This window comes from Ursus maritimus, unplaced genomic scaffold, assembly GCF_017311325.1.
Source record: "Ursus maritimus isolate PB19 unplaced genomic scaffold, ASM1731132v1 scaffold_19, whole genome shotgun sequence".
NCBI lineage: Eukaryota > Metazoa > Chordata > Mammalia > Carnivora > Ursidae > Ursus > Ursus maritimus.
In genome coordinates, this window is record NW_024424341.1 from 52034566 (window position 1) to 52048803 (window position 14238).

Consider the following 14238-nt stretch of genomic DNA (forward strand, 5'->3'; position numbering starts at 1 on the left):
GGTGATATCATGCAGTATCTGTCTGACATATCTTCTGGAGAAACATGTTTCTCTCTCTCTCTCTTTCTGTCTTTTCTCTCTCTGTCTCTGTCTTTGTCTCTCTTTCTCTCTCTCTCTCTCTCTCTCTCTCTCTCTCTCTCTCTCTCACACACACACACACACACACGAACTGCTGGACTCACTTGACCCACAAATGTCCTCAAGTACCCTGAGCATGGATGGAGTCAAGGTTTTGGGAGGAGAATGACCACCTTCCCTAGATAAAATGATAGACATGCTTTTGGTGGAAAGAAGATCCCGTGCCCAGGAGAAGTGACATCATGTCCCAGTTGCACCTCCCAGGGAGAGCTATGCTGGGGAGACATGCATCCTGCTTGAATGAAGTAGGGGGGAGTCTCCTATTAGTGCAAACACCATAGACTTCATTCTCCTCATTCTTCCCTGCAGATGAACCCACTTCAGGAACCTCAGCACCTTTCTCCCTGCTGGAGCCATCATGGGCATCATAACTGGGGCCCAGGGTGAGCTGACTCTGACCCAGAAGCCTTGGATATCTTCTGCTTCCAGAAACCAGTGGGGTGATGGAGCCCTTCAGGTAAGGCCCCTCCTCTGCTTGGGGGGAGACAGAGGGCCTCCCCTAATCTGCAGATGAGTCTCCCTTCCCATCCTTATCCCTCATCCCCCATTCTATGACATTCTCTTGCCCTCAGCTAAAGAGGATGACTTTTCAATAGGCCTTCGACCAAGGCAACCCCAGATATCCAGAACTTCCCCTAATTCTGTCATGTGAGCCCAGGGAGCTTCTGGGAATAAGGCTCCAAGGACACCCACATCCTCCATCCCCTACCTCCTTGCATTGGTTTTTCAGTCACTTGGGCCTGAGTTCCCTTCAAATCAAAAGCCTCATCATGAAGTATTTCACACTCCCGCCAAAGCACAGAACACAGACACCCCAAGAGAGGAGACCCTCCAGACTGACCCTGTCAGGCCTGACCAGAGAGTGCATGTCCATGGTTATTTCCTTACCTGGCTCACACCCCTCAGCCACCTCAGGAGACTCTGAGACTCTGTGTGGAATATTCTCTCCCTTCCCTGGGGTTCCATGGACTGGGACACCTCTCTGAGAAAAATGTCTCCAAATCTTCCCCCACTCAGCTCACCAGGTCACTGCTCAGTTTTGCATCTGTATCTGTTTATCCTGACAGACCCATGAGTTCTCTGCATCAGAGAATAGCTCTGAGACTCAGAGACAGAGGAAGGGATCCGAAGGCTAAGGGAGATTGGAATGTGGCGAGGACTTATCATTTAAGACCGGCTTGTCCACCCTGGGAGAGTCCAGAGTACACACACATTTCTCTTTCATGACTGTGAGGTATGAGTTTATAAGGGAGCCCCGGCACACCCGAAGAGCTCTGTGATGTCTCTTCTCTGTAGGTCAGAAATTACAGTGAGAGCTGCTGCCACTGAATGGGAAACCTAAATGCAATGCGGGTAATTAGATCCTGAGGCAGCAGGGCCAAGAGGCCACGCTTAATCACCAAAAGAGAGTTGGGCCATGGTCACCATAATGGACAGCAGACTCAAAGCAGCCATCAGAATAGTCCAATTCACAGCGACCAATGACAATGACATTGGCTAGTTGATCATGGTGTTCCTAGAAATGAGATAGATGGGAAGCTACTAAATTCTTACTTGGTCTGTATAAGCAGAAGAGTTCTAGGTCTAGTGAACAAAACTCTACGTTGAATCATAAAAACTGAGTATTATGGCCCCAGTCAATTCCCAGACTTGAGCCAGTTTAAAGAGCCAGAACCCCTTGAATAAAGGAGGGGCCAGGTCCCCTTGAGGAAAGACCCCAGTATGCTGCTAAAAATTTACACTATTAACCATTCTCCAGCCTTCCTCAGAGGGGGCCGTGGCCTTTTAACCAAGTTGATGGTCACTGAGGAAAAGCAAATAGCTCTTTGGGGCTCCACTAGACACAGGCTCTAAACTGAGGACCCAAATGTCACAGTGGCCCACCAATCAGAGGAAGAGCGCATGGAGCTCAGGCAGTCAATGGAGTCTGAGCTCAGGTCCATCTCACAGTAGGCCTGAGCAGGGCGGGGCCAGGGGGGGGGCAGGCAGTATCCCTGAACTAATCCTGTGGTTATTTCCCATGTTTGGCATAATTGGAATAGTCACACTCAATAGCTAGCAGAACCCCGCATTTGTTCCCCACCCTGAGGAGTGAGGACAATTATGGTGGGAAAGGCCAAGTGGAAGGCACTAGAACTGCCTCTACTTAGGAAGATAGAAGATGGTAAGCAGAAAGCAATACCACATTCCTGGAGGGACTGCAGGGATTAGTGCAGCATCAAGGACTTGAAGGACAGAGGGGTCTTGGAGAATGATGATGGATTATCCCAAGCTTAACCAGGTGGTGACTGAAATTGCAGCCTGTATGTGTTGTACCAGATGTGGTTTCCTTGCTTGAGCAAATTACCACCTCCCACGGTGCCTGTATGAAGCTATCCACCTGGCAAACACTTCTTCCTCCATACCTGTTAGTAAAGACCCACTGGAGTCAGCTTGCTTCCAGCCTGCAAGGCCAGCGGTGCACCTGCCCTGTCCTATCCCAGGAGCGCATTCACTCCCCAGCCCTGCATCATAATTTAGTTCACAGGGATCTTGATTGCCTTTCCCTCTCACAAGATACCACTCTGGCCCATTGCACTGATGGCATTATGCTGATTGGACCCAGTGAGCAAGAAGTAGCCCCGACTTTGGACTTCCGGGTAAGACATTTCCGTGCCAGAACACTGGAAATAAATTGAACAAAAATTCAGGGGCCTTCTACCTCAGTGACATTTCTAGGGGCCCAGAGGTGAGAGCCACATCGATCTACCTCTTCTAAAGTGAAGGATCACTTGCTGCCTCCCGCCCTTCGTACCACCCAAAAGCAAACCGCAACACCGAGTGAGCTTCTTTGGATTTCGAGGCAACGTGTTCCGCATTTAGTGTCTGGAGCCCTTGGTAGGCCCACAGAGGTGAATGACAGTGCGGGCCCTTAGGAATGGGAAGCAAAATCCTGCTATCCTCTTGCTAACTGCTCTCCTCTTGAGAAACAGCTTTTGGTTTGCCACCGGACCTCAGTAGAGACTAAATGCTTAACCACGGGCCACCCCATTACCATGTGACCCGAGCGGCCTATGCACTGGGGCGAAGGAAATATACCCAAGCCCTTTGGAGGTTACTGGACAAAAGTTCTGCACTGACACTAATTCCATCGTGGACTGGGTGCCATCTGACACAGGAGGCCATAAAGCCAAGCACACACAGCAGCACTCCCTCATCAAATGGAGGTGGGAAATGAGATGATCAAGCTTGGCCAGGCCCTGAAGTCACACGGGGTACGAAAAGAAGTGGCCCAAATGCCCATGCTCCCCACTCCTGTGACACTGCCTTCTCTCTCCCAGCCCCACCTGTGGCCTCACGGTGAGTCATCTACGATCAGTTGATGGAGGAAGAGAAACCTCAGGCCTAGTTTAAGATGGTTCTGCATGCCAGGCAGACACCACTTGAAAGTGGACAGCTGCAGCATGACAGCCCCTTTCTGGAACATTCCTAATGGGCAGGGGTGAAGGAAAATTCTCTCGCTGGGCAGAGCTTCAGGCAGAGCAGTGCACCCTGTTGTTCATTGTCCTTGGAAGGCAAAATGGCCTGATGTGCGGTTGTATACCGACTCATGGGCTGTGGCCGATGATCTGGCTCGATGGTCTGGGACTTGGAAGGAACATGGTTGGAAAATCGGTGACCTTTCTGAACTCTCACCATGCAGGTCAGCATGGGAGGACTTTATTTTATTTTTTAAAGATTTTATTTATTTATTTATTTGACAGAGAGAGAGACAGCGAGAGAGGGAACACAAGCAGGGGAAGCGGGAGAGGAAGAAGCAGGCTCCCAGCGGAGCAGGGAGCCCGATGCGGGGCTTCATCCCAGGACCCTGGGATCACGCCCTGAGCCGAAGGCAGACGCTTAATGACTGCGCCACCCAGGCGCCCCTGGGAGGATTTTAATACTTAAGTGGATGGGTGGCCTGTTCTGTGGCTATCAATCAGTCAGCCTCTTTCCCTAGCCAATCTGTCATTGCCCGGGGGGTTCATAACAAAGTGGCCATGGTGTGGGGGGGGTTATGCATGGGCTCAACGATATGAACTTCCGCTCACCAAGGCCAACCTAGCTATGGCCACCTCTGAGTGCTCCATCTGCCAGCTCAAGGACCAACGCTGGGCCCCTCGTATGGCCCCATTCCCCAGGGTGACAAGACAGCTGCCTGCTGGCAGGTTGATGACACTGGACCATTTCCACCATGGAGGGAGCACTGTTTTGTTCTCACTGGATGGGCACTCACTCTGGGTACAGATTTGCCTTCCCTACACACCAAGCTCCTGATGAAACGACCATCCACGGATTCGTAGAATGCCTTATCGACTGTCACAGTGTTCCACACAGCCTGCTTCTGATCAAGGGACTCTCTTCTGAGCAAATGAAATGCAGCAATGTGTGTGCTCACTCATCGTACAATCCCGAAGCAGCTGAGAGAAGAGTGGGACTGGCCTTTCGGACACTCGGTGACAGCACCAGCTAGGGTGGGGGGAGCAACTCCAGGAGGTTCTACATGCTCTGAGTCTGTGTCCAGCCTGTGCTGTTCCTCCCACAGCTGGCATTCTCACGTCTAGGAATCAAGGAGGGGAAACAGGAGTGACACCACTCACTATACCTCTCGTGATCCACTAGCAAAATGTCTGTTTCCCTGTGACATTATTCGCTGCTGACCTAGAAGTGTTAGTTCCACAGGGAGGAATATTTCAACCAAGAGATACAGTAATGATTCCATCGGCACATCACTCCAGGGCGTCCAGAAAGTGCAGCACCTGGGAGAACGCCGATCTCAGCTTCACCTCTCTTCCCTCACAAATGACAGCCAGTGGGCCCAGAGGTTGTGAGGGGCCAGCGACACAGGAGCAGCTGCCTGGAGCAGAAGCAGGCGGGGCGCCTGGCCGAGGTTAGCCACAGAAGCCCAGAGAGAAGGTGCAGGACAGAAACCCCAGGGGTGGGGAGGGGAGAGGAGGAACACAGGCCTCAGTGTGGGGGTCCTCCTAGGTGCTGGGTGAGACTGAGAGTTCGAGGCCATCTCAGCATTGTGAGGCCCAGGAGGCTCAGGTCCTGATGAACAGGAGGGAAGCAGCTCCCTCCTCACCTGGCCCCAGGGACACAGAGAAGAGTGTGGTGCTGTGTGTTCCCAGGGTCAAGGACCCTGTGATGACGCCAGGTCCTGGGAGTGAGAAGGAAAGTTGACTTGTCCATCTTCCTCCCTCTGCCCCCCTGACACAGACCTTTCCCTCCTGACACACCCAGCTCCCTGCTTCTCCTTCTTCTCCCCACAGACCCACCACCCACCATTCCAGCCACACACACCACTGCCACCCAGGGGTACACGCAGTGTAACTTACTGGAGACAACACACATTGATATACATTCCTGGAAATCTGAGCTTGGTGACATTTCACTGAGGGAAGAGGCTGGGACTCACACAGCCGGAATATGATGGAGTATGGAGTATTAACATATGTGATCCGTGTAAAATGTCTACAGACTGATGTTGCATAAACATGCAGAGCAGCCTGGCACCCTGACTCTGCTTTCTACACCTCCCCCCTTGTCCACCAGAGGGCGGCAGAGCAGCTCCGCAGCCTGGAGGCCTCAGCGCGCCCACAGCCCAGCAGGGTCTGACCCTCCCCAGCATCGCTCAGTCACAGTCCTTCTGGCTCTCCAGGCTCCCCACACTAGACCCCGTTAATCCCTCTGGCCAGCCAGGCGTCTGCCGCTGAGACTGGTCCCTCTGTGGAAAGCTCGTCCCTCCACACCCTCTGTCCTTCGAGGGGCGAAGGTCCACTCACCATAAGGTCACTTTCTCAGAAGGGCTCCATGTGACCCCCCCATCAGCTGAGACCCCCTGACATGCTCCAGACACACCAGACAATTTCTCTTCCTAGCCCTGCTCTTGATTATGACTCCTCAGTGCCATGATTTCCTGAGTGCCTGTGGCCGTTACAGGGTAAACCCCACGAGTCTAAGGCCCCCATCTGTCCTATTCTCTCTGGATTCCCAGGACCCAGCCCAGGGCCTGACACAACACAGATGCCCAGTAAATACACGTTAAATGTATGAGGGCAACCATACAATGCAAGCATGTCACCCTGGGGTCAGAGCCTCTTCCTGCAGACCCAGGGCAATGGCATCAGCATGAGAGGAGGCCAGCACGTGCCCAAGGCTGTCCCTGTAAGGCTGTCAGGACTTTACCCCTCCTAGATTCAGGAGGGAGGACAGGGGCGTCCTACACAGTTAGAGGTCAGACACCCATTCATTCCCAGAACACAGACACCCCCTCCCATCTCTGTCTTGTGACTGACTTTTCTCCCTGGAGGGTCTGGGTGGGCAGCCTGTGTCCTTCCTCTTCTCTCAGAGATCGGACCTGGCACAAATTCTGGATCACCAGCCCAGGTGCAGTTACAACCAGGGGAGCTCAGAGCCCTGCCCTGCCCTCCAAAGACATCAGGAGGCAAGTCTTCATCCTGAAGTCCCCTGGATTGTGGGGACACCTGCTATGTCTCCCTGAAGACTTCTCAGCAGCCCAAGGAATGTTGGGGAATGAGAAGAACTTCCCAAGCAGACGGGACAGGAGAACCCTGATCTGCCTGTGTTTCCCCAGGGCTGAGGGTCTCCTCCCTTTAACAGAGGTCGCCCTGGGATCCCTCAAATGAGTCTCCGGGTGGAGCTGCCCCAGATCCTGGTTCCTGTGGGGAGACCTAGAGCAGAGGAGACAGGGACACAGATGACTTTGATGTAACGCCCCCTCCCCTGAAACGTGATTGGGAGACAGGGCATTATGGTGCCCAGGCCGCCAGTCTGGCGCCTTTTCCCCAAAGCTCAAGAGACCCCTGCTAGGTCATTTCTTGAAATCTCGAGGACAGAGAGCTCCTGCTGAGGGAGCACATCCTTCTGGGTGGACAATTCTCCTGACAGAGGATCAGGAATCTTCCAAACAGTGCCTGTCCTCTCCCTGGGCTCATGCTGTCCTAGGATGGAGTCAGGTGATCTGGGACCCACAGGGACCAGGTCCTGGGCTGACCAGTCCCTCACCTCTGCCCAGGGCTCAGGGCCCCTCAGACCTTTGGAGTCTCGTCAGCATTCCTGGGCAGCCCCTCAGCATCGCCTCCAGGGGGCGACATAGGGACATGCAGCCAACACACAGGACATAAAACCCTGAAGCTGGCTTTGGCTAAGGAGGTGGAGGGGGAGCCTGGTTTCCATCCCTTTTTCCAGCAGACCTTCTGGGTCCCTCCCACATGCGTGTTCTGTCCTGCCCTCTCCTTCTAGGGCCCTAGGAGAATCCTGATCTGTCGGGGTCCCTGCGAAGCTCCCCATTCCCTCCCTGGCACCACCCCCAGGGGAGGCAGGGTGACCACAGGGAAATCCCCCAGGCAGAGGAAACGGGCTGCCCAGGATGCTCAGGAGCACATGGACAGTCTCTGGGCCACAGTTCAGCCAACAAACACAGAGATGGAGGGTCTCCTCAAAACCTTCCTGGGAGCCCCAGCCACCCGACCTCCTACCATCTCTTCTCTTCCTGGGACATGCAGGAAACCCCCTTCCCACCTGGGAACTGAGCCCTTGACATACCTGGTCCTGGGTCTCTGTCCCTGGAAGCAGAGGCCAGACTGGGGACACCCAGGGATGGACACTAGGTCCCCTCACCAGTCACCCAGCCTGCCCCTTTCTCACCCCCCGAGTCATCTCTGGGACCTTGCTGAGGGGAGTCAATCCAACCCCCCAGAGCCTGTGAGAACACTGGGGAGACCGGTGCCCAGCTGGGCTTCTCTGGAATAATCCCCTGGATTTGGGGGACCCTGGGGCTTTGTGTGTGATGTCCACAGGCTCAAGGCCAGGACACAGCAGAGGCCAACTGGGAGTAGGGAGAAGGGTCATCCTCTAAGGGAACCGGGTCCCCCTCAGTCTGGCTATTCACAGTGTGCTCCCCGGGCCGGGATGACCAGCATCACCTGGGAGCTTGTTAGAGGCCCACTCGGGTCCACACTACACCTGCTGAGTCAGAATCTGCATTTTCACAGGATCTGCAGACCCTCCGTGGGCACAGGAGAGGGAGAGGCGGCCCCACCCCCACATCATGGGGTCTCAGCCTGGCCAGGCATCTGCTGAAGTAGCATTTCTAGGTGTCACCTGGGCATTCACAGTCTTGATAAAGTTCCACAGGTGACTCCAGCGCACAGTGGGGGTGACATCCCTGTGATGAGAGTTCCTGAGGCAGCCCCCAGCCTCCTGCTCTGAAGGGAAAGCCACACGGGGAGGAGAGAGGGCTGTGGGGGCGCTAACCCTGCACCGTGCCCCTAGCTGTGGGGGTCACCGGACCCCAACGCCACAGGCTTGTGCTTGTCCAAACAAGGGCGTGTGTGCGCCCTCGCATATGGTGGGAAATCACAGCTGAAGAGGGAGAGGCCTCAGCAGTTGCCGGGGAACCGCAATGTAGACAGAAATGAAAGGGGAAGACGGGGACAAGGGAGTTGGGAAGGAGGGAAGTGGGGGGAGGGGACCTGGCAGAGACCCCGCCCCCGGCCCACATGACCCCGCCCTGAACTCCTGCCAGCAGAGGCCGCTCAGCACAGAGAGAGGAAGGCCCGCAGAGAACGGGACAGCAGGGCCCCTGAGCGTTTCTGGAGCAGAAGCTCTTCTCACAGAGGCAGGGACAGAGCGGGCAGCAGGCACCATGGAGCCCCCCTCGGCCCCTCCCCGAGGAGGACGAGCACCCTGGCAGGAGCTCCTGCTGGCAGGTGAGAGGGATGATCCCTGGGAGGGAGCAGGAGGATGGGAGACAGAGGTGGGCTGGGGTCTCCCGGGGAGGACAGGGCTCTGAGAGAGGACAGGGGAGCCAGCTCAGCAACAGGAAAATCTCATGATCTGGAAGTGGTGAGCCAAGGGCTGTTTCCCAAGTTACTCATCACTAGCACTTGATTTGGAAAACTGATGATAACAACCAGGGACCCTAATGGCTGCCCCTTCCCACCAACCTTAGATCCTGACAGATAAACGCCAGACACAGAGGATACTGGGGACACATTCATGCAGCCCTGGGTGTTTGCAGCCTGCCCCACCACTGGGGTACAGCATAGATTAGAGGAGTCCTTGTCCTCCCTGAGCTCACTTCTATGGGGAGACAGACACGCAGAGACATCCAGAATGTGAGATCAGGTACTGACAAGCACCAGGAAGGGAACAGAGCAGGGAAAGGTCAGAACGTGAAGACAGAGGGTCTTTAGAGGATGCTGTCAGGGCAGGTCTCTCCCCAGAACCCCCTGAGTGGGAGGAGGTATCTGAGGGCGGGGAGGGAGTGAGCGACAGACATGTGAGGAAGAGTGTTCGAAACAGGGAAAATTAAGATCAGAGGCGCTGAAGTTGTGTGGTCATGTCGCTGACCTTGACCAGCAGGAGACACACACACACACACACACACACACAGATACCTGTGCACACTCATACACACACACACTCCCAATGGGGGATTAAGACCTGCTCCGTGTCCAGGGCCCCAGCTTTCCCTCCCAACACATAGGTCCAAACACTGATCCATCTCCTCTCTTCCTCCTAGTCTCACTCTTAACCTTCTGGAACCCGCCCACCACTGCCCAAGTCACTGTGGAATCGGTGCCGCCCAATGCTACCGAAGGGAAGGACGTTCTTCTGCGAGTCCACAATCTGCCTGGGGATCTTCTAGGCTGTCACTGGTTCAGAGGGGAAACTTCACTGCCCAGCCATCTTATTGCATCATATACAGTAACACAAGGAAATTCCTCAGGGCCTGCACACAGCGGCAGAGAGACAATATACCCCAATGGATCCCTGCTGTTCCAGAGAGTCACCCTGAATGACACAGGATACTATACCCTACAAATCGTGAGGACAAATGCTCAAGTTGAACATGTAACTGGACAGCTGCGTGTATTCCGTGAGTAATTCCTCTCTCACCTCTGGTGTTGGGTGGGGTGAATTCTACGTCACACACACAGGATTCACCGCCTGGACGGGGCCTCCATCCCCCTCAGCATTATGCCCCATGTGGGGGTTCAAGCATTTAGTGTGGGACACACACACAGTGGAGACAAACTTCCTAAGATTGGAATTCCTTTCCTGGATTCCAGCCCCAGCACATCTGCTGCAAAGAGAAGGACCAATCTGACAGGACTAACTCAGCAGAGGGAGACAGATTCAGTCCAGCCCCTTGGGCTCCTCCCTGTGACCATGACTCTGAGGAAGATCCTGCGGGTTCAGTCAGGGCCAGGCCTGAGGGGCCCCCTGGGATCCTCGCAGAGAAGCTCAGTGCAGAAGGCCCCTGCCCAGACCCCTGTCTCAGGGCTCCTGCCTCCAGTGACCCTGGGGAGTCCCTACCAGGCTTGGGTTTTGGCTTCCTGGCAGGGCTGACTGGGAGCAACGATTTCCTGGCTGCCTGAGTTCCAAGGTTCCTGAGCTGGTCACCAGCCAGGACTCGGGACCAAGGGCCACATCCGCGGGGAGACAGAGCCTGGTCCTTCACCTGAGAGTTTGGGTGGAAAGCAGAGATAGGCAAGGTCCCTGGGCCATTGTCTGACGGCCCTGGGGGATAGAAGACCCCAGAGAAAGGTCAGTGCCCCCAGGGAGGAACAGAGGACAGAAGATGTTCCTGGCAGCAACTCCTGCACCAGGGATCAGGCCCAGGGAGCCATTCCTCATGGAGGCAAGTAACAGATGTCTATCTGGGCAGCGTCTCTATACCAAGCCTTAGGTAATTGTGAAAGATTTAAGGTTAATTACAGACAACATGGCAAGCCTGAGACCATTTACTTGATTTTATTGAGGGGAAACAGAGGCACAGGGCGATGCAGACACTGAATCAGAATCACGCAGGCAGATCACAATCCTACAAGGTCTGTCTGCAGCCACAGCCCTGTCTCCTCCTCCACCCAGGCAGCCTTTTCAGGCATCTATGGACCCTGAGACCAGCTGTTGGATCAGACCTTTCTTCTTAGGGATCCACAGCTCAAGGCAGATTTTCTGGTCTGGGAAGTGAGAGCAAATGGAGAATTAATGTTTTTACTCAAGAACTAAATTACCTTCATCAGTGATCAGAGTCAGTGCGGGGAATGCCCAGGCCTTCCCTCAGGTGGCCAATCCACAGCTGTCTGCATTGGACTTGGAATCGCTTATTGTTTCCTGATGTGTTGATGTCATCCTGCTGCAGTGGAAGGGAAAGGACTCTGCCCTCTCCTTCCGACTGTATACCCCTAACCGCCACAGGGCCCAACAACTCAATTGCTCTTTCATGAAGGAGGGAAGGAATCAATGAATGATTCACAATCTCTTCGGAGTCTGGTCCCTGGATGAAGAATTCTAGGAGGTTCTAGCCACACCTGTTCCCTGTCCCTCTAGGGGCTGAGAACCATGTTCTATCCCTCTGACCACCAGCGCCTCAGGCCACTCCCAGAGAGGAGTCTCCTGACGACTGTGGTGTTGCTCAGCCATGGGAGGGTCCTGCCCCTGGGTCAGCTGTGGGCTCTTAGTGCCTGGAGTCTTTGCGGTCAGTTGTAACCCCCACTGCTCACAGCCTGGGACATTTCTGGCTCTCTGCTCCTTCCATGTCCCTTATCTTCCTCCTCCTCCTCCTTTCCAGCTGGGACTACCCCTGCTCTGCACAGCCTCCTTTACCCTTAAGCCTTCCCTGGATTCTTCCGCTAACACCTGTGGCCAGGCCCACCCTCCCAGGCAACAGTAAAGGACACAGAAATCAGAGCAGCAGCCTCTGCTGGGCTCTATCAGGAGCCAGTTTCCCCGGGTCACCAGGAGAACGAGCTTTTGCTGTGCCCTCATCCAGGGCTCTTTCCCTCTAAATGAAACACACCGCATGACAGGGACATGCAACCCCTTGATCTACTCACTACCTGACTCCACCAGAGAGTCAAAGGCAGAAGGGGCAGGTCTGCCGTCCCCAAAAGCTCATGGGCTCATTTCATGCCTTTTACTCCTGACTCACATCCTCGTCCTAGTGAGGCCCTCGTTCTTCCCAGTGGTCCCCCAGACCCTCCCAACGATGGGACTGCCAGACCCTGAACCATCTGACTGGTTCACTGCCTATTTCACACCCACACACGGGTGCTCCTGAGGACACCTTTACCATAGGCTGGGACCCTCTCACACGGTGAGATCCACCAGTCCCTGTCCTTTCACTTAGATGCTGCCCAATTTGGGTAAATTGGATCCAACTTGTGTTTCCTGAGGTCAAAAGAAAGCCACATATAAGCACTGGGTTTCTTCCCATTTTGCCTGACTGTTGGTAGAAATTGGTGGCAGGAACTTTCTTTCCTAAATTTACTAACATAATGCATACCATTTCTACTAATTTGGTATCATTCCTCCCTTTATATAACAGAGGCACCTCAGACTTTCCCTCAGTCAATTCTGTTTTTTAGCAGGACTCACATGTCTTTCTCTACCCAGGAAGTCACTGATTTCAAACCCTTTGCTCTCTTGTGATCCTGGTTGGACTGCATACTGGGAGCAGTCTACAACATATAGTGCTCTCTAGGGAGATATTGCTCAGAAACTAGTCTTAGATTTTTCAGGTACTAATACTGATTTTTCACATATAAGCCATTTCATTTCTCAAATTTCTATCTCATAACTGTGTTTACAAATGGTCCATGAGGGCCAGATACCCCCACCTCCCACCAGTCCCCCCTTCTGCATTTGAAAACACCCACTTGTATTTCAGGAAAGACCAGCATGGTCCTCACTGGCCTCTGCAGTGGGAAAAGAGACTTTAAAGACCAAGAGCAGAGCAGAGTTCTCTGCCAAAGCCAGCCAGGCCCTGCCTGTCACCCTTACTCTTTTCCGGATCATTTCTAGTCTTAACTCTTCTCCACCACTGTCTCAGGTCAGTCACCATGGAACACCTGGGAAGAACTGCCCTACTTCATGGCCCTGTAGCCTGAGTGTGGACTGACCTCCAGGCTTGTCCCTGGTGTCCCCAGGTATTACTTCTACTCAAATACCCCATTCTAGGCCATGCTGCCCAGTGTTCTCCAGGCTTATGAGCTCTGGGAAGGCCCATCATTACCCATCTCCACGACAACCCCGGAAAGCAAGGCCTCAACACCTGTAGGTTGACTGGCGTATGTCTGTGCCATAGAAAGGGCCTCAGCACCTGCACTTTCCAGGTGAGGCCTCTGGGTTGGTCAGAAGGTCAGTTGGTCAGGGAAGAACGAGGAGAGTTCCAGGGTGGTCTCTGACTCCCTGTCCTGTGTCTTCCACAACCAAACCCTGATGCTTCTTTGACCAAAGAAAGCCTGTGCTTGCTCTCGGACAGAGAGCAGGTGACCTGTGTTCTCTGAGGCTCAGATCCTCATGCATTTGTCTTGAGATACACAGACCTGCCTTATGCTTTGAAGGACTCGGGTTGGCTGAGAGCTGAGAGATGTCAACTCTGATTCAAGATGCTTGTGAAGGAATCACAGGTACCATCCAGGGCAATGTTCTTTCTGTTGTCTGCACAGAGGAGTTACCCAAACCCAACATCACAAGCAACAACTCCGACCCCGTGGAGAATGCGGATTCTGTAGTATTAACCTGTGAACCTCAGACTCAGAGCACAAGCTACCTGTGGTCAGTAAACAGTAAGAGCCTCCCGGCCAGCGCCAGGCTGGAGCTGTCCCTGGACAACAGGACTCTCACTATACACCGTGTTACAAGAAATGACACAGGACCCTATCAGTGTGAGACTCGGAACCCAGTGAGTGCTGATGGTAGTGACCCATTCACCCTGAATGTTCTCTGTGAGTAACTTCCCTTCCTACCTGGCCCGCGCTGCCAGCCCAAATCCACACTGCCAGAGGCCAGGCCACATCCATCCTTCTGGGGTCCGAGTCCATGACTCTCAGCTGGACCCCCAGGGTGACCATGGCTTCTTGTCCCAGGGAAACATGGGCAGACCCAGCCTAAGCCAAGACTAGGAGGGGACAGGCTGCTCCTCCCTGAGAGGGTCACCAGCCTGTGAGGGGAAACAGGTGAATGTCTCAGACCCAGGCTCAGTGAACACAAGGGCTTCTGGTTGGGACTTTCTCAAACAAGGTTGGGACCCAGCTCAGAGGGACA

At 54.1% G+C, this 14238-nt stretch overlaps 1 protein-coding gene and 1 long non-coding RNA gene across 4 annotated transcripts in view; one reads left to right on the forward strand and one right to left on the reverse strand.

Moving 5' to 3' along the window:
* The window catches only part of LOC121103488, a 120204-nt gene that overhangs the window by 13328 nt on the left and 92638 nt on the right, over positions 1–14238 (reverse strand). The gene's annotated exons all lie outside the window — the stretch shown is intronic.
* Positions 8715–14238, forward strand: part of CEACAM1 (CEA cell adhesion molecule 1) — a 39943-nt gene continuing 34419 nt past the window's right edge. Inside the window, exons 1-3 of one of the 2 annotated variants that reach the window (XM_040634031.1) lie at positions 8715–8891; positions 9707–10063; positions 13641–13919. In XM_040634031.1, the coding sequence (XP_040489965.1) occupies positions 8828–8891; positions 9707–10063; positions 13641–13919 (700 nt within the window). In that variant the 5' untranslated portion in view covers positions 8715–8827. The remainder of the gene's footprint in view (positions 8892–9706; positions 10064–13640; positions 13920–14238) is intronic. The other variant, XM_040634034.1, reaches the window with a different exon arrangement.